The sequence below is a fragment of the Mus caroli genome, chromosome 19 (assembly GCF_900094665.2).
Source record: "Mus caroli chromosome 19, CAROLI_EIJ_v1.1, whole genome shotgun sequence".
In the NCBI taxonomy this organism is placed as follows: Eukaryota; Metazoa; Chordata; class Mammalia; order Rodentia; family Muridae; genus Mus; species Mus caroli.
In genome coordinates this window covers 43,125,259-43,144,837 of record NC_034588.1, presented here as the reverse complement: position 1 = coordinate 43,144,837, position 19,579 = coordinate 43,125,259, and the positions used below count along the sequence as shown (strand labels likewise).

Below are 19,579 nucleotides of genomic sequence, written 5' to 3'. Positions count from 1 at the left end.
GGGTAAACAGCCAAAGGCATGCTGGACAGCACAGTTGTCACGCTGAGGCAGGAAGAAAAGGATTCTGTGGCCAGCTTGGGTTACATGATGAGACCCTTTCTCAAACAAACATCAGCAACCAAAAACTAAAGAGGAATGAAGCAGTAAAATAGCAGAGAAGGTACCACCCACCCAGTACCCAAGACTGTGTTCCAGCTCCAATCCCCCTGACCTGTGCGTGTGTGTGCCTGTGTGTGTTTGTGTCTGGCACTCCTGGGCTTCCAGGGAGCTGATCTTGGTCCTCTACTTTAGGTATCCAGGAAGAAGCAAATGTGGTGGGTTAGGGATATAACTCGGAGGTAGAGCACTTGCTTAGTATGGCAAGGTCACAAATGCCATCATTCCGTGTCATACACATCCTAGGAACACACACACACACACACTCTAGCATGGCAGAAAGAAGCACACAACTCAGGCGCTTCTGCAGATCTGTTTAATGCACTTAGATTACACAGAGGAAGAGGGACAAGTAGGAACAAGATCTAAGTGAGTCACTCAAAATTTCTTACAAAAATCCTGAGCCAGCTGTAGCCCCAGGAACTGAGTCGCCACTGACATTAAAAACTGATATAAAAATGTACAAAAATCTGTTCATTGCAGCATTCAGATCTTTGTACAAAAGAAGTGGGTCTCCTGACAGGGCTCCTGACTTGTAACAGGGACCCAGACACCTCGCCTGGCACAAAGATCATGGAAGCCAGAGAGGGAAGACCAGGTTAAAAAAATACCGCTGAGGGAGTTTTCTGATCTGCCCCATAGGGGCACCAATCTTCAGGTTCTCTCCCAGCTCTCGATCTCAAAACCCAGCCCCCGGCTCCAGGGTCTGGCGTGTATGTGTCCTAGCCCTTTTAGACTCCCCAGAGCTTCTACAGGCCCTGCTGGAGTGTCACACTTAGAAGAGGAGGAACGTGTTTCACCAGCATGGCGGCCGGCACTGCCGCCCTTGGCCGCCCACACAGGCCCAGGGGGTTTTAGTTACAGAAGTCGAAGTCCCCCCCTTCCTTTCAGAATCTCTGGTCCTGTGGAGTTGGAAGGTCTAAGAGTGGGGGAAAGGCTGAGGAAGTCTGTAGAGCCAGTGAGGAAGACTCCTGAACCCCTCTCCATGATGGGTTAACCCCACAGAGCTGCTGCAGGGAGGGGAAGGAAGGGTCACTCTACAGAGCACCCATCACATGTCACAGTAAGGGCAGTCTTGCTTCATCCGATGTGGTGAACCTCTTTCCCTGAGATTTCTCTGGAAGAAGCCAGAGCCCCAGGGAAAGGAGGCCTGGTCAGACCAGGCTGAGATTAGCCACTCTCCTAGAGCCATTGCACAGGAATGACAGGGTCTGGTCCCAGCAGGAGTTTAGACATTTCTGAGGTTCCTGACAGGGTGGAAGCAGGAAAGACATCTGGGCCTGTGAACATCTAGAGCTTACCTGCCATTCCCTGCTCCCCAAGAATGGAGCCACCCAAGCAGGTGGTGGTAACCACCAGTCTTGCAAAGACCTTGTAGATGGAGGGCGGCAGGTTGACCAGGAGTCTCCCGCACTAACATACCAACACTAACTCTGTGATGTGGTGCTCAGAGCATGCATTCCTGCCCCCAGGCCAGACAAATGGAGATAGGGGAGAATGCAGAGGGGCCCTGAGCCCGGAGAGAATTAGGGAGGGGGAGCTGTTACAACACCGGTGATGGCAAGGAACAGAGGCAAGGCTGATAGCATCTCGGTGGCCCATAACTTTCAGAAGACAAGAGCTTTAAAGGTATGGCTGGAGATGTCCTTGTGGAAAGGTCCCAGGGCAGTGTGGTGTTGGCTCCAGACAGGTTTTCTATCTGGCTGGTTGGGGTCTGCAGCCAGCCTCTTGGATGCTCCTGAAGGGTCTGCTTCTAAGTGCTAGGTGAGCTTAGATCTAGGATGAGGCCAGATCGAGCCATTCCTTCAAAGGCCAATTTCTGCTTCTTTGCGACCCCAGCCAGAGTTCTCAAGGCCCCTGGAGGCACCCGTTGTAGGCGGTGGAGGCAGACAGAGCAGAGCTCTTTTAAGGTTCCTGCCAGACAACAGATCTTTCCTTTGGAGACATTTGAATCTAAAGAATGAACAAAGACCATCGATCTAGAGGCAGGCAAGAATGCAGGAAAGGCACTTGCCAGTTCCAGGTCAGAAGTGGGAGATCTCTCCTCTGCAGCTCACAGAGGTGCCTTCCCTGGAAGACAGGAAGCTCTGCAGTCCTGGAGGTGACAGCATGGCACCCACAAGAGGGCCAGGCTACAGGAAGAGACAGCGACGGGAGACGGGGACAGAATGGATGTGAGAAAGAGGAAGGGCCACAGGGAGCAGTGCCAGCAAAACCAAAGGAAGAGCTGTGGAGAGAGGTTGGTTTGCAGTTTTTCATAAGCTAGACAGCCCAGGGGCTGGGACTCCAAGGGAGGGGGACCAAAGAGCTGGGGGCCCTGAGCAGGAGGATGGGGAGGCAGTGGGCTTTACCCTCTTCTTGCTCTTGGGAGACCTGGTTGGGAAGACATAGCTAGGGCCACGTGTCCTTGAGTCCCTGAAGTCCCCAGAGCTTGCAGAGGCTTACTTTGCTTGGAAGGCAATAGCACACCTTCCAGGCCACAGCCAATCTCCACCCAGGGCTGCATGGAGTATGTCAGCTGTCCCCAGCCTCCTCCAGGGTCCAGAGCTGACAGGCAGCACCAAGCATCTTTTCAGGAAGAGGGTATGTGGGATCTGGGGGGGGGGGAAGCCCCCAGACCCTTGTCTAAAGGGACAATAAAGTTCATCTTAGGAATGAGTCCTATTTAAAAATCACTATGTACATGGCTTCTGCACCATCTTTGCTGAGCAATAAAAAATACCATCCGGTTTCCACAAGAAAAAGAACAATCGTTCCGCAGGGTGGAGCAGCCTGACTGAGGAAAAGCTGGCTGGGGTTGACCAGGCAGTGCGTCCTCATGCATGTTCTACCCACCAGGCTGTCTGGCAAGGCTGTCTCATTCCAGGAGCACAACAGTGAGACCGGTGGCAGCAGCGGGTGGGTGTGGAGGGTGTGCAGGTGCATCCTCACCCCTCACTGGCGTGTAGTACAGGGGCCTGGTCACACAGGCTGGGCTGCTAGGAGTGAGGCCCCTGGGCCTGAGGTGGGTGGGGCCTGGGATGGGTGTGGCACTCTGCAGTCATCCCCACACTTGCCCTTTTATTCATGGGTGTCTCCTTTACAAGCTGTCACACTGGAAGTCACCAGGAGCAGTTGGGCTCCTCTTGGCCCCTGCAGGGCCCAGCCCAGGCTAGTGCAGCGGACTGTCGAACACCACGTCGGGGAGAATGGACACTTTGAGTTTCTTCTCAGGCCAGCTGTACTCTTTGGGAAGTTTAAACTGTGAAGAGAACAAGAACACACAGAGTGGTCAGCTGCCTTCTAAGAGAGTGTCCTGAGAGAGGTAGCATGCTGGACACCCTGTCCCTAGGCTGCTGGGGACAAGACAGGTGACTGGAGACCTCTCAAAGGCTAGCCTCAGAGGTTGTGTGTGTGCGTGCGTGTGCATGTGTGTGTGTGCACACGCGCGCGCGCGTGTGTGTGTGTGTGTGTGTGTGTGTGTGTGTGCGTGCGTGCGTCTGGGCTAAGCACTCCTTTCCTCTTGCACGGCCAGTAACTCAGCAGGCTGCAGGAGGCATGCTTAGGCTCTTTGCAGAGACTCTCTCCTGCTCTTTTCCTTGGTTCTGCCTTGAGCCCAAAACATGTAAGAAATCTCTTCCCTGGGGCCCTGGGGCTGGAGGACAGGGGACCAGCAGGGTGTAGATATTACAGGAAATGTCTGTCATCGCCATGGACTAGTCCGCAAGAAAGGAGCTGTTCAGCCCCCAAATCAGACTCAGAGTATGACCCCACTGGGAGAAGTTCAGGGTGAAGGTGGTCTGCGTGTCACCACCCGCTGCTCCCTGTCACCCTGCTTCCCAGGGCTCTTTGTTCAGAGTGACCCCAGATGAGAGGCAGGGCCTTCCACACTAGGATCAATGACTGCTTGTAATTTTGCTTCTTTCCCACACCTGGGGTCTTTGGCGAGGAGGAGAAGCTGACTTCTGGTTCCTTCTGGGTTCTAGAACCTTGTATGGAGCCCAGCACACAGTGGGTGCTCAATAGACCTTCCCTGACTTGGGTTCCTGCAGAGCTCTAAGCCCCATTGTCTCTGGGCTAGGCTGGAAGTCAGAGCCAGGCACAGGAGGAGAGAATCATGTTCCAGCCTGCCTGAAGCTGGGCTGGAGGTGGACAAACGGACACTTCCTGGCTGCCTTTTCTCTCTTGGGGGACTGTAGACCCAGGACAAAGTGGAGACTGGGGCAGGGTGTGGGGATGGCCTCTGGACAGGAAAGAGGCAGAAGAAGTCATTTTTTGTGACCTACTTTCCTAAGCTCCCCTTGGCTCCTGTCTCTCCTGCCTGGACTGTCCTCTTCCCGCCCACTCAACACCCAAGCTCAAAGCAGCAGCCTGGCAGAATGCCGCCGCTGCAGTGTGACAAGACCTCTCCGGAAGCACTTCTGGGCAGCTGGCTTTGGCCTGACTGAATCCGGGAGCTAGGCCTCTGAGGCAGTGACTTGTAGGGGTGACTGGCTGGCACAGAGTGGGTATTTGATAACCTTGGACTATGCAAATGAATGAATGAATCAAGCTGGATCCCTGGGGCAGGGGGAGGGAAGGCTTGGCTCTATTGGGGTGACCGGCTCTGAGAGGTTTCTAACAACTGGGAGGTGAGGTACTTTGCCTCGAGTACATTAGGGCAATGGAAGGGAAGGGGGCCATCTCTGCCACAGGCAGGGGAGGGCGGGCCAGAAGGTCCCTCAGGCCTCTGAGGCTTGCTATTTACCCCACTACCCCATAGATCCCGGGGGGCCAGGAAGATCCGCCTGCCTGCTGCCTGGGCGCTGATGGTTATAGGAGGAGAAGGGACTTTCCAAGATGAGGTAAGTCCCTGCAAACAAGGAGGCCAGGAACAAGGAAGAAAAACAAAAGGGATTATTATAGACTCCATTCCTGCACTCCAGAGAAGGAGCCAAGGAGAGAAATCACCCCACCTGGCCTGCCAGCTCCCCAGGCTCTCAGCTAGCCAGGAAGAGGCTGAGGGAGGCAAGCTAGAGCTGGCGAGGGAAGGGAGCGTGGCACTTGGGTGGCCCAAGGCAAGAGCAGGAGTCCCCTCCTGCCCACGAGAGCTCCCAGTGGAATGTTCTCTGGCAGCAGGCATGGGCTTTCTGTTCAGAATCTGCCAGGGAACAGCAGGGGCTGGGGAGAACTCTAGCCCACAGGCCCTGGCTACTTCTTCAATGAGGTTCCCAAGAGCTGGCAATTCAGGGTGCTGGGTGTCCTCACAAGGGTGGAGGCTGGGCAGGGCTGGCCCATGAAGCCCAAGAAAAATAAAGTCATTGAACCTTCTCAGGGTTCCTGTCCAGATTTATGCCTGTGCTTCTGAAAACAGTCCACAGATGGGTGAGCGCTTGCGCGCGCACTCACACACAAACATACACACACACCCCCCCAGGAGACCTCGATCAGTGAGGAATGAAATAGGCTCACTTCCTCTGGAGACGTTAGACCTTCTAAGTCCTCCAACATCTTCTCCACAAACTCTTCTGTCAACAGAATCTGGTAAAGAAAGCAAAAGACAGGATTTTATTTTATTTTTTTTAATATACAGTCTTTTTTGCCAACTGCAAAGCAAGGGGTGTTTCTTTTAGCTGTGGAGGAGGTATGGCCCACGGATTAGTTCTAGGGACAGAGGGACGTACTTGAGGCTTCCAGAAAAGACTGCACTCTCGGGGCCCCCCCTGACTGCCAACACTGGCTAGGGAAGGGCAGAGAGGTGGGGTAGAGGCAGTGAAGGGAGGGAGGGCATCTGGAAGGTGGGCAGCGCTGGCCTCAGAAGGGAGCCGGAAGGTGGGCGGAAACCCACCACTTTGGGCTGTTTGGCCTCTGTGTGTTTCGGGGCAACAGAGAAGAACAGGGAAGCCGAAGGCCGTGGGAGAGCTCCTGCCACGGTCTTCCTTTGCCTCATCAAGCTCACGTGTTCCCCTTCTCCCAACCATGTAGGGCCAAAGCAATCCGTCTGACTTTGGAGTACAAGCCCTGTCTGAAATCTAGACGAACCCCAATGGTGGATGACAAACCCTGGATCCTATCTTTACCACTAGGGGCAGGGAAGCAGGTCACAGCCAGACAAGAAAGACCAAAAATCCTGAGCCTTGGAGTATGAGAGCCTGCCTGGCTGCTCACAGAGGCAGTCTCTCAGGTTCCCACTGCAGCCATAGAATTATCTGTCAGGGCTGTCCCAGCAGGCCCCAGTCAGCAGCTATGTACGTCTAGACTTCTGGGATACCTCTTCTCTGGGTGTCTCCTACCTTCCCACCTCACTGCTTTATTCTGGAGCCTGTTACCCACAAGCTTTGGTGTTCAAGCCCACTAGCCCCACCACTTGGCTGGAGTAACGTCATCCTTATGCCCTAAGCAAGCTTTCTCATGCTTCTCGGTCCTCGCTGCCCTCGTCCACCTGAGCCGTATGTAGAGGGTGCAAACGAAAGTGAAGGGTTCCTTTCAGAGAAACCTTCCCTTTCAGAAGCTGGCGAAATCAAAAACTTGAGAAAATACCCATTAAATTTCACTTGGGAGTTGTTTCTACTGGGAGGGCAGAAGTTTCCATGAGGTAAAGTGAGGCAGCAAAGGAAAAAGGAAGGAAACAGAGCAAAGAGGGGCAAAGCAAGATGGGCAAGATGGAGGGATGCAAGGAAGCCAAGAGCAGACACCACGCTGACTGCTTGCACTTTATCCCTTTCAGTCTCTTTCTGGATGGGGAAACTGAGGCACAGAGAGGTTATGGCACCTGCCCAGTGGGGCCAAAGACAGACCATATCCCAGTCCTGAAACTTGATGCCTCAGACACCTAGGGGGAGGGCACTGACTCAGTGTCTCCTCCTGGGACACACAAGCCTGGTTCCTACCTGACTAGCAGCTCCCCAGAGGACCAGGACCAAATAGCACTGACCAGGAATAAAGGAGAGGGAGGGAGGAGGGAAGAGGGAGAGTAGAGTGTCCAGGAAAGTGTCCACCCAAGGTACTCATTTCTTTTCTTCCTTCAAGATCCCCAGAGGGAGTTGGCTGGCTCTTGCCAGCCTATCTGGCACTTTCTGGTCCTTGGCCACATCCAGTTACACCTGGCCTTCCTTCCTGGAGCCTGAGCCCTCCTTCCCATGGATCCCCTCCCCCAAGCCAAGTTTCTTCACTGGTTATCACCAGTCCGCTTGAGGAATAAAAAGTCACATTCATATTTTTGGCATTTCCGGGACTTGTTGCCATCTCTGAAAATGTTAGCACAAACACAAGCATACCTCAAACCCAGTTATGTTAGTGACTCTGGTCTGGGTGCACTTCTAACCCTCAGATATTCTGGGGGAGGGGCTCTCTGCTGGAATAGTAAATAGGGCTGGAACTGTCTGTCACTGGGGTAGGGGAGAACAGGGGCCACCCAAGAAGACTCCCAAGGGTGTTTTTCAACAAGAAAGGTAAGGCCACCAACAATCCAGTCCTAAGCCAGTTCCTCTGTCTGGAGCTGCTGAGTTATGGAGGCTTTCAGCAGACCTGCCGCCAAGGGTGGTTCCATCTGTGTGTGGACTTCATTTTCTACTCTGCTGGGGGAGGGGTGACAAGCCCCCGAGACGGGGACAAATCCTAGCTGTGCCTTCATTTTCACTTTTCAAGATTTGCTGGTTTCTGCTGGAAACCACATTGTTTTAAAAGAATTAAAGGGAAAAATTATACATGAGATCCACATAATATTAAGGGTGACATTCTCTGCACAGAAACACGACAGACTGTCGTAGCTCCGGGCACCTGATTTAATTTCCTTTGGGAGTTAAACCTTAGAAACTTGGACTGAACAAACAGACCCTGTTCTTTGTATATTTCAGAGCTGGAGCTGAGAATGTTAACAGATCTTATCAACAGGATCCTGGAGATAGACAGCTATGATGGAGCAGCTCCTGGGAGCCCTCACTGGGAACAGACTCGCCGTTGTGAGGTCACTGTGGGAAAAGCCTGTGCAGGTCTAGGCCTTGCAGCTCCTGAAGCACACTGTTCACTTAGAGCAGCCGGCCTCTGCCACAAGAATAGGAACCTCGAGGATCATTCCAGTAGTTTCTGCCTCATAGGCAGGAACCTGCACTAAGTGTTAACCTGTATCTCTTCCTTGGGTCCTGTTATGGGCTTGCAAGGGAGGCAAGCCTAGTTCTCAATGTGCTGATAGATGACTGGGTGCGGAGAAGGAAGGCAGTCTTCCTGACTTCAGAACAGTGCCTACCTGGTGGTGACAGAGCATGCTCTTTTCCTGTTTGCGGAAGGTGTGCCCACTCTAGAGGTGTGTATACTCGGGGCTCTCCTCTTTCTAATGGGGGAGGTGATGGTGGCTTTTACCAATGACCTGGAAGAACAGTGCCCTCAACCCAGTCAGGAGTGTATCATCTCATTCCAACAGGGCTGGAAGCAGAGTATCACACACACACACACACACACACACACACACACACACACACACACACACACACACACGCTGCTGCTGAGAGCAAACACACAGAGAAGCACGCTGGCTAACTGGAAGTGGAAGGGAAGGCAGGCTTGCTGTGTGCCTCAAGGCATCTTGCTGACCAGAGCCCATACTTTGTTTTGAGAAAAAGTCTCTCTCTTTAGTCCTGGCTGTCCTGGAACTTCTTTTGTAAGCCAGGCTGGTCTCAAACTCACAGAGATCCTCCTGCCTCTGCCTCCGAAGCACTGGGATTAAAGAGACCTATGGGACCACAATTCATTCTGAGTCCACACATTTTAACAGTTCCCCTCGTCTAGAAACATCGGCAGCAATGACAAACCATCCCAACACTCGCTGCACTCTATTATGCTTGTCTGAAAAGTGGGGACAAAGCACCGAGGCTTACGCCCAAAGAGCCCTTGGAGGAAGGAGACCCTCTAAGGAGAGAGGAAGGGCCCCTGGACCATTCTGAGTAACATGTTCCCTTGGAGGGCTCTGGAGAACACAGCTGCTGGGCTACACTCTCACTGTAGACAACAGTGGACAACAACCCAAGGCAATGCAAAAACACCTGCATTTTCACAGGGCACCCTGAGAGCGCATATGGGGAGGAAGTGCTAGCTAGAGCCCAGAGGAGGAGGGCTGAGAAGAGTGTGAACCAGCAGCTGCCCACTGCAGCTCTACCTCTGGGTGACTGATTGTGAGGGCCTGGTCAGCTGGAGAGAGGGTCTGGAGCCAAGGCTCAGAACTAACTCTAGTGGGTTCCCATCACAGGACCTGTGCGGTACAGTCAGACAGCCTGGCTCATTGGCGGTGAGAAAGGATTGTCAACAACCTCTCAATTCTCCAGGTTCCAGCAAGTTCCAGAAAGGAACCTGAAAAGTGATCTTTTGTTGGTGCCTGCCCCGGGCAGGCCCGGCTGTGCTGCAGGCGGAGACTGAACTGCGGCAAATCTGACACTCATTCCAAGGTCTGCGGTCAACGGATTTCTAAATGGCTGACAGTGCCCATGCCTTCCGTCGGTGTGATGACAATCCACACTTTGTCTTGGGGCCCTGTTTGCTCCTTGTGTTGACATGCTATTCTGCTTCCCAGCAAGCCTGGCTTTCTTTCCCTCCCTTTCCTCTTCTCCAGGAGGGAAGTGTGCTCTTTACAGAGGCATGGCCTGCCAAGGAGCAGCCCTGGCACCCATGAGTGCAGCGAGGTGGAGCCCAGCAAGGGCTCCTGTGGGCTGCTCCCCTTCCCCACACTCAGGCAGACACTCCCATCCTGGGAGGGGCAGAGGCATGTGCTTGTGAGTGGTGGGGGCGCTCGCTCATTTCCTGCTCTGGGTGGGTGGTGAGAAGTTGGCTTTGGTGGCCAGGAGCAGGCTTAGACTCCTGCTCTGTCGACACAGTGGGGAATTACAGTTTGCTCTACAATGTAATAGGCACTGGACTGAACAATGAGGTCTTGAGACGGCCCAAGGCCAGATCTCCAAAGGAGATCAGGTATAGGCAGGCCCACCGGAAGGAGAAACGGTAGGCACCAGAAAGGGAGGGCCAGGGGCCGGGCAGGGGACTCCCAGGTTGGCTTCTACACCGCATCCAAAGGTGTACATGGGGACAGAAGAAAACAGGCTGGAGGGATCTGGGAAGCCTGTTCCTGGACTGGGATAGAGTTCAGCAGAGGTTTCCCACAGGGAACAGCTGTGAGGTGTCTTCTCCCAAGCCAGGACCTCCCATTGGGCTGCTAGGGAGTGGCTGGGACTAAGGGCGCCACCTGGGTGAGCTATCAGACACCACACAGCTGAGAAAGCATTGCAAGGCCTAAAAAAAAAATAATCTCATGTTTGGTCATATGACCTTTCAGCGACCTCCGGGACTGAAGTGTCTCTCCTGCAGATTGCTCTGGCTAAGAACTGATGTCGGAAACTGACTCAGCTTTGGGCGGGGCTCTGCTCAGAAGACTGGCAACTCAGAGTCAACAGGCCAAGGGGGAAGCCCACCACAGCCCCCAGTGAAGAATGCCAGGGCTAAGAAGGGACACTGCCTGTTCCGGGGTCTGGAGACCTTCTCACAAAGCTCTGGACTTGGCTGGCTTACACGAGGCAGGATGAATGAGGCCATGCTTCTACTCTGGAAAGAGTATGGGCCCGCGGTGCTTCTTGCCTTCGCAGCATCCCTGTGTGTGAGTTTACATCTGCCCTCAGGAGTACCTTGGGTCCCCCTGAGCTAGTGGGAATCGGGGGACCATGTGGCAGTCCGGGATGAGATGTCTATGGAAGCCCATCCGAGGCCATCCCACCAGCTCTGCAAAGGGCTCTGGCTCCTTTAGCCTCCCCTTCCCTGGCACTGGGAGGACAGATGCCTTGGCCTTGCCTTTCCCTGGGCTGGCGGCCAGGACAAGGGGCCAAGCAGGGAGTGAGCTCTCGGAAGACCGCTGAAGGCTGATGCAAGACAGTCTCCTTGGCCCTCCCACTCCAGCTGTGACTTATAGGGATGGTTCAAGCAGCCAAGGGACAGAGGGCTGGCTCTCTCTGTACCCTATGCCTGCAGTCCTCAGTCCTATGCCTCCTGCTCGTCCACCTGCACTCAGGTCTGAGCAGAGGCTCAGGAGGCACTGCAGACCCTGGGAGTGGCAGAAAGTAGCCTATGACAGCAGGCTCGGCGCTCTGGGTGCCGGCGTTTCCCTCCAAACAGACCCGGGCCCTTTCTTGGCAGAGTGGGGTTTGATCTGTGTCTTTGAGTGAAACCCCAGGTTTCCAGAAGTTTGATAGATTCCTGGGGAGACAGTTGTCCCTTCAGAAGCAATCGAGAGGCCCATAAGTCATTGCAAGCCTGGTTCCCACAAGCCCGGGAGCTGCCTGTGACCACAGAGGCAAGACCCTGAAGGAAAAGTCAGGCTAGCGGTCAGAAGCAGAAAACGCTGATCAGGAGAGGAGGAAGGCTGGTGTGGGTGTTGGCTTCACTGCTGAGAACCGGGCTGACTAGGGCAGGTCAGATGGAGAGTTTCCCAGGGCTCCTTGCAAAGAGCCTGAGAAACCCCTTGGTGATCAAGGGTGCGTGCCTGAAGGGCGGGACCTAAGCCAGCCTTCCCAGGACTCTCCTGAGGGGTGGCCCGTGGTGGACCACACTAATGAGCCCATAACAGGCCTTTGATTAAGCAGCTCCTAGCACAGCAACTTGATTGAAACATGCCGAGGCCAGCAACTCGTTCCCACCGCTCCCTGGTTCCCCAGGCAACAGCCCACGGGAGGGGACCCAAGTACTGGGAGTGTGGAAGGGCCCAATTCATCGAGAGGCTGTCTGTGGCCCGGTGGGGAGGGGGAGGGGCGGTGAGTCGGTAGAGCCAAGAGTGGAAACAGCAGCAGCCAGGGGATTAGAAACTTGAGAAATGGGTGGGGTGCAGGCAGCTTCCTTCCAGAACACTGAGGGGCTGCCAGACATCTGCTGAGTTTTCTGGGGGCCCAGATTCCTGAGCAGCTGAAAACCAGAAATGCAGACCATCTCAGCCCTCAGGCCGGAAGATGTTCTTAGAAGGATGAAAGAAAAAAGGGCAGAGACTCTTCTTTAATCTAGGAAGACCCCAGTCCCTAATTCCCCCTCAAAATGTGCTTGCACTGCCAATGTACCACAAACAAACCATGACGGCACTTTGCTAAGACCTGCTGGCATGGCATCTCGTACTGGAATAATGATCTGTGGACTCTCTGTGGCTGGGGTCTCTGTGGGGTCCCCATCTCCCACCTCCATACTCGTTCTGACAATGGGAAGAGTCCTGCTCCTCCAGTTGTCAGCAGAGCAGGATGGCAACCTAGGACAGGGCTGGGGTGGCAGTTGGATGTGGGAGGTCTTTCCCATTCTTGCTGGGCTCATTTCAAATGTTACACTTCAGAGCTTTTGCTACAGTAACTACCAACACCACCACACAGACGAAATCTAACGTTACCAAGTGGGACTTTTAAAATGTATTTATAACTTTATGGTTCAAAGTAATTTTGTTATGAAACAATGTAATAACAACAGTGGAAAAAGGCAAGATAATTTATGGAACACAATATCCCTACAGCACTAGCTTCCACTTCTACCTCTGGGCTTAGTCTGAGAAGAGTGGCTGTACCCTTTGTTTGTTGTTTGTTTTAATTAAGGGTTAGGATGTGGGGTGGGGTGGGGTGGGGAGGAGGTTGCTCTGAGGAAGGAAGGCTCAGCTGCAAGCAGACATATACAGACAAAATCATACCCATGTTAAGAACAGCGCAGACCCCAGACTGGGCTATCCACAAAGCCAAGTGTAATTCTTTGCCTTTTTACTGTAATTCCTGCTTGCTTTCTCTTACACACCACAGACAGAGCTTGGTTCCCTTTTGGATGAAGGTCAAATTCTCTTTCCCCAGCCCCCTGATTTCCTTTCCTTTCCTTTCCTTTCCTTTCCTTTCCTTTCCTTTCCTTTCCTTTCCTTTCCTTTCCTTTCCTTTCCTTTCCTTTCCCCTTCTCTCTTTCTCTTTCTTTCTAAGACAGGATCTCACTTTGTAGCCTTAGCTGGCCTGTAACTCTTTAAGTAGAGCAGGCTGGCCTCAAATTCATAGATCTCCCTGTCTCTGCCTCCCAAGTGCTGGGATTAAAGTTGTGTATTAACATATCTAGCCCTGATTCCCTTTCCTGATATTTTTGTGAAAGGTAGGCAAATTACTTTTCTCCTACTCTAAAACATAGCCAAAAGCCAAAAACCAAAAGCCAAAAGCCAAAAAAAAAAAAAAGAGTATGAAAGAGGCTAAGCGCCCTTAGCCAAGTACTGTGCTCGCCATCAGCCGTGATCCATGCTCGGAGCAGGAGAACGGGAGAACTGAGTGCTGGACAAGCCATCAGGTTCTGCTCAATGGTTTCCATCAGGAGCAAAGGGGGCACCTGATAGCTCAGGGGGGCTCTGCTGCCCACTCTAGTCCCAGAGCTCACCTCCTATGTGGGGGGCTTTGCTGCCCACTCTAGTCCCAGAGCTCACCTCCTATATGGGGGGCTTTGCTGCCCACTCTAGTCCCAGAGCTCACCTCCTATACATTCTGGTGAGGTTTCCATACTGTCTCTGGAGAGGGGCACCCACGTCCCACCCTCCACTCTTGGATCTTGATTTCCCAAAGTATGGGGACTTCTCACCTGGGTTCCCACTGTCACTGGCCGGCCATTCCACCTATGGCCAGAAGTGCTGTGCAGCTGTGAGGACAGCAGCACCCATACTCACAACCTCTATATCCAAGAGGCAGCTCCCAGCTCAGCATGGGAGCCACAGGGACCTGTCCTTGGGGCGGTGGGGGAGGGGAGGGCAGGCAGCAAGGGAGGAACAGGAGGAGGAGGAGAAGGAAGAGAGGCTGTGTCTCACTTGTAACCAGGGTCCATGAGCTGCATATGGGTGTTCCTCAGTGGCAAAGGCACCTTCCACTCCTGTGGACACAAACGTGATGGCCATGTCGCCTGTGATACTCTTGTAGGTGAAGTGCCGGCCATGCAGGAGTCTGCCCCTGGGGATGGGAATATGGAGACAGTGGGGATCTGGGCCTAGAACACAGTCCCTATCCAAGGAGCTGGGGCTACAGAGCAACATTCCCTGAGGCGGTGTGCCTGGCCAGCGCCCTCCTGATGGCCCACCTGCTCACTAACCGGGACTTGAACCAAACCTGTTCACTGTAGAACAGTAGTTGGAAGGTCGCCACTACCACTTCACTAAAGGCATCCTTCCTTTAGCTCCTACCCAGTGGCCATGCTAGATGAGAGCTCAAAGAAGCTCGAGAAGGTGAGAACAATGAGGCCAGAGAGGGAAGTTAACCGTGTGCTCTGCGTCATGGCCAAGTGGAGGACTCATGTCTCCCAGAGGGATACTTCGGTGCCCTGAACAGTCTTCCTTTGTCTGGGTTCTCCTGTAACATTTAAGCAGTTATTCTAGAGGCAATAAGCAAATCTTTAAAAACACAAAACAAAACCAAAAAAATCTGAAGCCAAGCAGGGTCACTGCAAGAAGTCACCACTAGTCCCCATCCTGGACACTGGAGGAAGGTAGTCAGTGGTGACTGACAGGCAGGGATGCCAAACATCGACGAGAAAAAAATTGGCTCTGTATTCTCAGCCTGCTTCGGATAAACCCTTCCCCAGGCTCCAAGCCCAAGCCTGGGCCCGAGAAGCTGCAGGAGGAGCCGGTTGGAGTCTGGTGCTGGGCCTGGGAGCCCTGCTCATCCGGACCACCTGCTGCTACCTTTGCCCTGCTGTTCAGAGCAGTTGTCTAAGGCTGGCTAAACTCCTTCCCCACTTCTCCTGGCTCTTGGGTCCATGAGCAGGGTTCAAACCATGCAATTATTTCTTCCTAGCCACTGTCCTCTCACACTTAGAAGGATTCTTGTTGCTTCCTCAGCTTGCAAAGTGAGGCTGGAACTCAAAAGTGTTTGGAAGAGGGCAGCTGCAAGAGATCCAGCCTCGTGCAGTGCTCTGAATAGAGCGGAGTTCTGTCTACAGCAGCAGAAGAGACACAGCTGGGCTTCGGCCCCTCAAGGAGTCTGTGGGGTTGGCCACTGGCTTTTGTGAGAAACCAAGTGTCTTGCATGGAAAAGCATCAAGCAGGGAAGATGCAGAACCTAGCCTGTCAGACCGCGCTCACTCCTGACCTGGGAGCCAGTTTATGGGATAGCAGGGCTATCCTAGACTCTCTTGGTCACTGAACCTCTCAAAAGGGGCACAGCTGAAGGAAACTTCCTCAACATCTAGTCCCCATGGCGTCTGACTTTGAAACTTCTCAGAGAAGCAGATGATAAGAAAGCCAGGTGTAGGGTGCACACCTTCAATCTAAGCACTCAGAGGCTTTCTGTGAGTTCAAGGCCAGCCTGGGCTACATATTGAGTGAGACCCTGCCTCAATAAACAAACAAAACTCAGATGACAGACCAATGTGTTGGGGAACTGTTATGTGACTGGGGCTGTCACAGCTCTAGGTTAAAAGATTCAAAACAATCTCTCTCTAGGAAGGAACTGCAGGGCCATCTGGCCTTGCTACCCTGCTTGAAGACTTCTCAACTACCTGCACTGCCCAGAGGCTTAGATGGGGAAGACACTGCAGGGCCTGTGACACAGAGTCCCCAGTTTCCCACACAGGCCCAGGACAGAGCTGCCTGAATGGCTGCCTTCCATCCCCAGCCCTGGACACTGCTTAGCCTAAAGCTTTAGCTGAGTTGTGTTGGGGAAGATGGATTGATCGTGAGGGTCCTGCAGGGCTGATGTGCTCTGTGCTGTCCCAGCTCACCTTAGGCAGAGAGGGATGAGGGCTCCAGACTCCTGGTTAAATTTTAGATGCACGCTCTCGAGCTGCCGTGTGCGGATCAGCTCGTGGGGGATGATGGCTGTGGAGCTGTCGCTGCCCAAGCTGTCCTTGCGGCTCCTGTGAAGCAAGCACAAGGGGAAACCATGGGAAGGAATGAGTGGGATGTTCTGGCTGAGCCCCTGGTCAGCAGCTATGATGCCTGTTAACTACAGTAGCTAGCTCACCTTTGCTAGCACCAGCCAAGGACCAGCATGTGCCAAGCACTTCTCAATGGCTGTCTCCTCCCCTGATGCCCTGGGAGGTGGGCTCATGGGGATGGAGGGGCTAGGCTGAGTCCCAGGCTGCACAGCCAATGAGGAGGTGGGGCTGGCATTTGGTCTGAAGTTACTCAGGCTCTGGAGCCCACATCTTTGGCCAACAACACACAAAAGTTCACAGCACAGTTGCTTGTTTTGCCCATGAAATCAACAGCTGCTCTAAGGTGCCTTCCCCCTGCCTCAAAGCCCTAGAGGCTCTTAGCTCTCTAAGGTGCCACGGGGCAGCAGCTTAAGGGCAGGCTGGCTGACCCTGGTTCTGAGTGAGCGCCTACTCCTGCACAGGGCCAGGCAAGGCAGCAACATAAGCAAGAATGGGAGCAGCCCAGACTTTGCTGAGAGGTGAAGGTTAGGCCTCGGAGTCAGTCAGATGCATGTGCCTGGGTGACACTCAGCTGGGCTTCACTGGTATGTGTATATGTGGTGTCGTATGTATGTATGTGGCTTGATATGTGTGTATGTAGTGCACATTGTGTGTGTATATGTGGTGTGGTATGTTTTATAAAAAAGAAGAGGAAGAACTAGGAATATGTTTGGTAAAGGGGAGGTGTGGTGAGGTGGAAGGGGTGCCTCTGCGGGCCCATGCTGAGGGGTCCCTTCCCCCTGAGGTACCAGCCACATGAAGGGTATAGTATAGAATAAAGTTTATTTAGGGCATGGGAGGGCAGTTGAGGGGGTAGTAGAGACAGAGAAAGGGGGGAAGGAGGGGAGAGAGAGAGAGAGGAAGAAGAAGAAGAAGAAGAAGAAGAAGAAGAAGAAGAAGAAGAAGAAGAAGAAGAAGAAGAAGAAGAAGAAGACGACGACGACGACGGAGGAAGAAGGAGGAGGAGGCAGAGGCAGAGGGGGAGGAGAGGCTGGCCATGAGCATGTGGAGAAGGGGTAAGGGAATAGAGGAATAGAGAGAGAAGGGACAGAGAGGAAGACAGCAAGAGAGTGAGTGAGGAAGGGGCAAGCAGCCCCTTTTATAGTGAGTCAGGCACACCTAGCTGTTGTCAGGTATCTGTGGGATGGAACTTAGAGGAAATGCTAACAATGTGTGTATGTGGTGTGGTGTGTACATGTGTGTGTATATGGTGTGGTGCATGTATAAGCCCTGAATTAGGTCCCTTCTGACAGTGGCCTTGGTCACACTAAGCTGTCACTGTCCCTCAGGTCCCCTCCAGCTAAGCCCCCCACCCACAGCTGGGCTCCTGGGGCTCCTGTCATTCTAAGTGTGTGTGCTTCAAATTTAGCTATCCTGACTTCCCCAATCTAGCCCAGCAGGAAAAGACTGTCATCCATGGATTCCATTCAAAAGGTAGGACTCTGGCCTGGGCTGGGAAACCCAGAACAGTTCTTCAAGTATTCAGCAAAATACCAGGCTTGGAGCATTTATTTTGTTTTTAAATCATTCGAGCAGCAGGCCAGAGCTACTCAGGATGTCTGAGTTGGACAGCCACCCAGGAGCAGGCCTCAACTTACAAAGAAGGGTGAGCACAGGGGCTCAGAGCCAATGATACACTTGACAACAGATCCCCTCCCTGGCAAGTCTGAGGTCTGCACTGACAACAAGGCAGTGGCTCAGCCCTCCTGCCCCTCACCCCAGGTGCTGGGCAGCTCAGCTCTGCTGCTCTGCGCCTCCCAGGACCCACCCCCAGATGACTCCCCTGTCACCAAGGCAGCCCTTCCTGTGGTTCCCAAAGCTGCCTTGGGAACTGCTTTTCCCTTGGCAAGCACTTTCTCACAAGCACGGTGAAGGAGACAAACACTGGCCAAGAGGGTCACAGCATTTCAAGATCGGAAAGAAACTCAACCTGTTTAATTTACCTCTTTCCCTTTCAAAAGGAAAACATATCCAAGGCCAAACAACAAGCATGAGCATGGCAGGCCAGCTTGGGAACCGTGGCCTTCTGACCACCTTCTCTGGCTGCCTTCCAAGGAGGGCAACCCCACATTTTCATCCGGGCACTACTGATGGGTTCAGACATGGGGTAGCCTGGGGCTCAAGTAAGAGCAGAACACAGGAAACAGCAACCATGTTAGCTTCCTCTGTGTCAGGCTTTCTGTTAAATGCACAGGTTCGCTCTATGGGTCCTCACAGCAAGCAAGGACACTCATTTAGCCCTTTTATAAATAAAGTGAGCACAGATAGCCCAAATTACAGCCATTGTTTTATTTTGGGGGATAATGGGATCGGAACTCAGAGCTTTGTGTCGGCTAGGCAAATGCTTTACCACTGAGCCCCACCCTGAACCCCACGGGTGCCAGGATGTAACTCTTATCTGATAACTCCTATTCTATGCAGCCAGGCTGCTCACTGGGGCTGAGGCCTGGCCCGCTGCGGGTGGGACCTTCTGGAGAATTCCAGCCTCAGTGGGCCAGGCAGAAATGCTGATGAATAGCCTCTGGAGGTAGGGTGGGGGCTGGCAGAGAAGACTCACATAGCACACAGGGCTCGAGAGTCTCAAGCTGGAGGGAAAAATAAATTGTTGAAAGTCAGCTAAAGTCACCTTGGTAACTGCCACAACACACTCACCCAGAACGGGGACATCAAACCCAACTGCAAACAGCTCTAAAGAAGCGGCAAAGAGCTTAATCATCTGAGGAATTAATGTGACAAGTGCCCACATTTACACCTCCCACCAACCTTCAATCATTTGAGAAAACATACTTTAATCTTTTAAGAAAAAAAAAAATCTCAAAATGCTAGCTCTGCACTCCTGGAGCCTGGGTATTTCCGGCATGCAGCTTCAATGGGAAGGCGGCTGCTTCACACGCGCTGGGGCCCGGCTTTTTGCTGATTTGTTTTTTCTGGACATCGATGCAGAAGCATGAATTATTTGTGTGGGCTGGGCGAGGTATTAAATCTGCAGCCGACACAGGTTTGCATGGTTGTCAGCTTAATCTTAGTCATAAAAAAATAAGTAGTGTGCTAGGCAGCATGGCCTCGTTTTTCAGCTGGGCTTTCTCCATAGTGAAGGAAGGCAGAGCTCCTGGGGCTGGGGGCTGGGGGCTGGGAAGGCCTAGGGGACCTAGGTCCCATGGGATCACGAATGCAGGCTCACATTCTAGGTGACCTTGGCAAATGACCTTTCTCTTTTCTTTTTTGAGACAAAGCTTTGCCATGTAGCCCAGGATGGTCATTTCTTCTTTTTAATTTTATGTTATTTATTTATCTACTGTGTGTATGCACGTGTGCACAGATATGCCAGTGTGCACAGAGGTCAGGGGGCAATGCATAGGGGTTCCTTCTCTCTGTTTGGGTTTCAGACTTCAGACAAGGGACCAAGTTTTACTTACTAAAGCAGACCTGGCCTTCAGGTTCTCCCAGCATCCCTCAGTCCCTACCTGGCAAACCCTGCTCCCAACCCTGAACCTTCCCCCAGAGACTCTTCCCTTTATAATCCAGATATTTTGGGCTCTCTCTT

At 53.0% G+C, this 19,579-nt stretch overlaps 1 protein-coding gene across 2 annotated transcripts in view; it reads right to left on the bottom strand.

The window, feature by feature from the left end:
• Window positions 1-458: 458 nt before the first annotated feature.
• The window catches only part of Sufu (SUFU negative regulator of hedgehog signaling), a 91,392-nt gene continuing 72,271 nt past the window's right edge, over window positions 459-19,579 (bottom strand). Inside the window, exons 9-12 of one of the 2 annotated variants that reach the window (XM_021151827.2) lie at window positions 15,841-15,975; window positions 13,937-14,075; window positions 5,587-5,655; window positions 459-3,397 (exon numbers count right to left, since the gene is read on the bottom strand). In XM_021151827.2, coding sequence (XP_021007486.1) covers window positions 3,308-3,397; window positions 5,587-5,655; window positions 13,937-14,075; window positions 15,841-15,975 — 433 coding nt within the window. In that variant the 3' untranslated portion in view covers window positions 459-3,307. The remainder of the gene's footprint in view (window positions 3,398-5,586; window positions 5,656-13,936; window positions 14,076-15,840; window positions 15,976-19,579) is intronic. The other variant, XM_021151826.2, reaches the window with a different exon arrangement.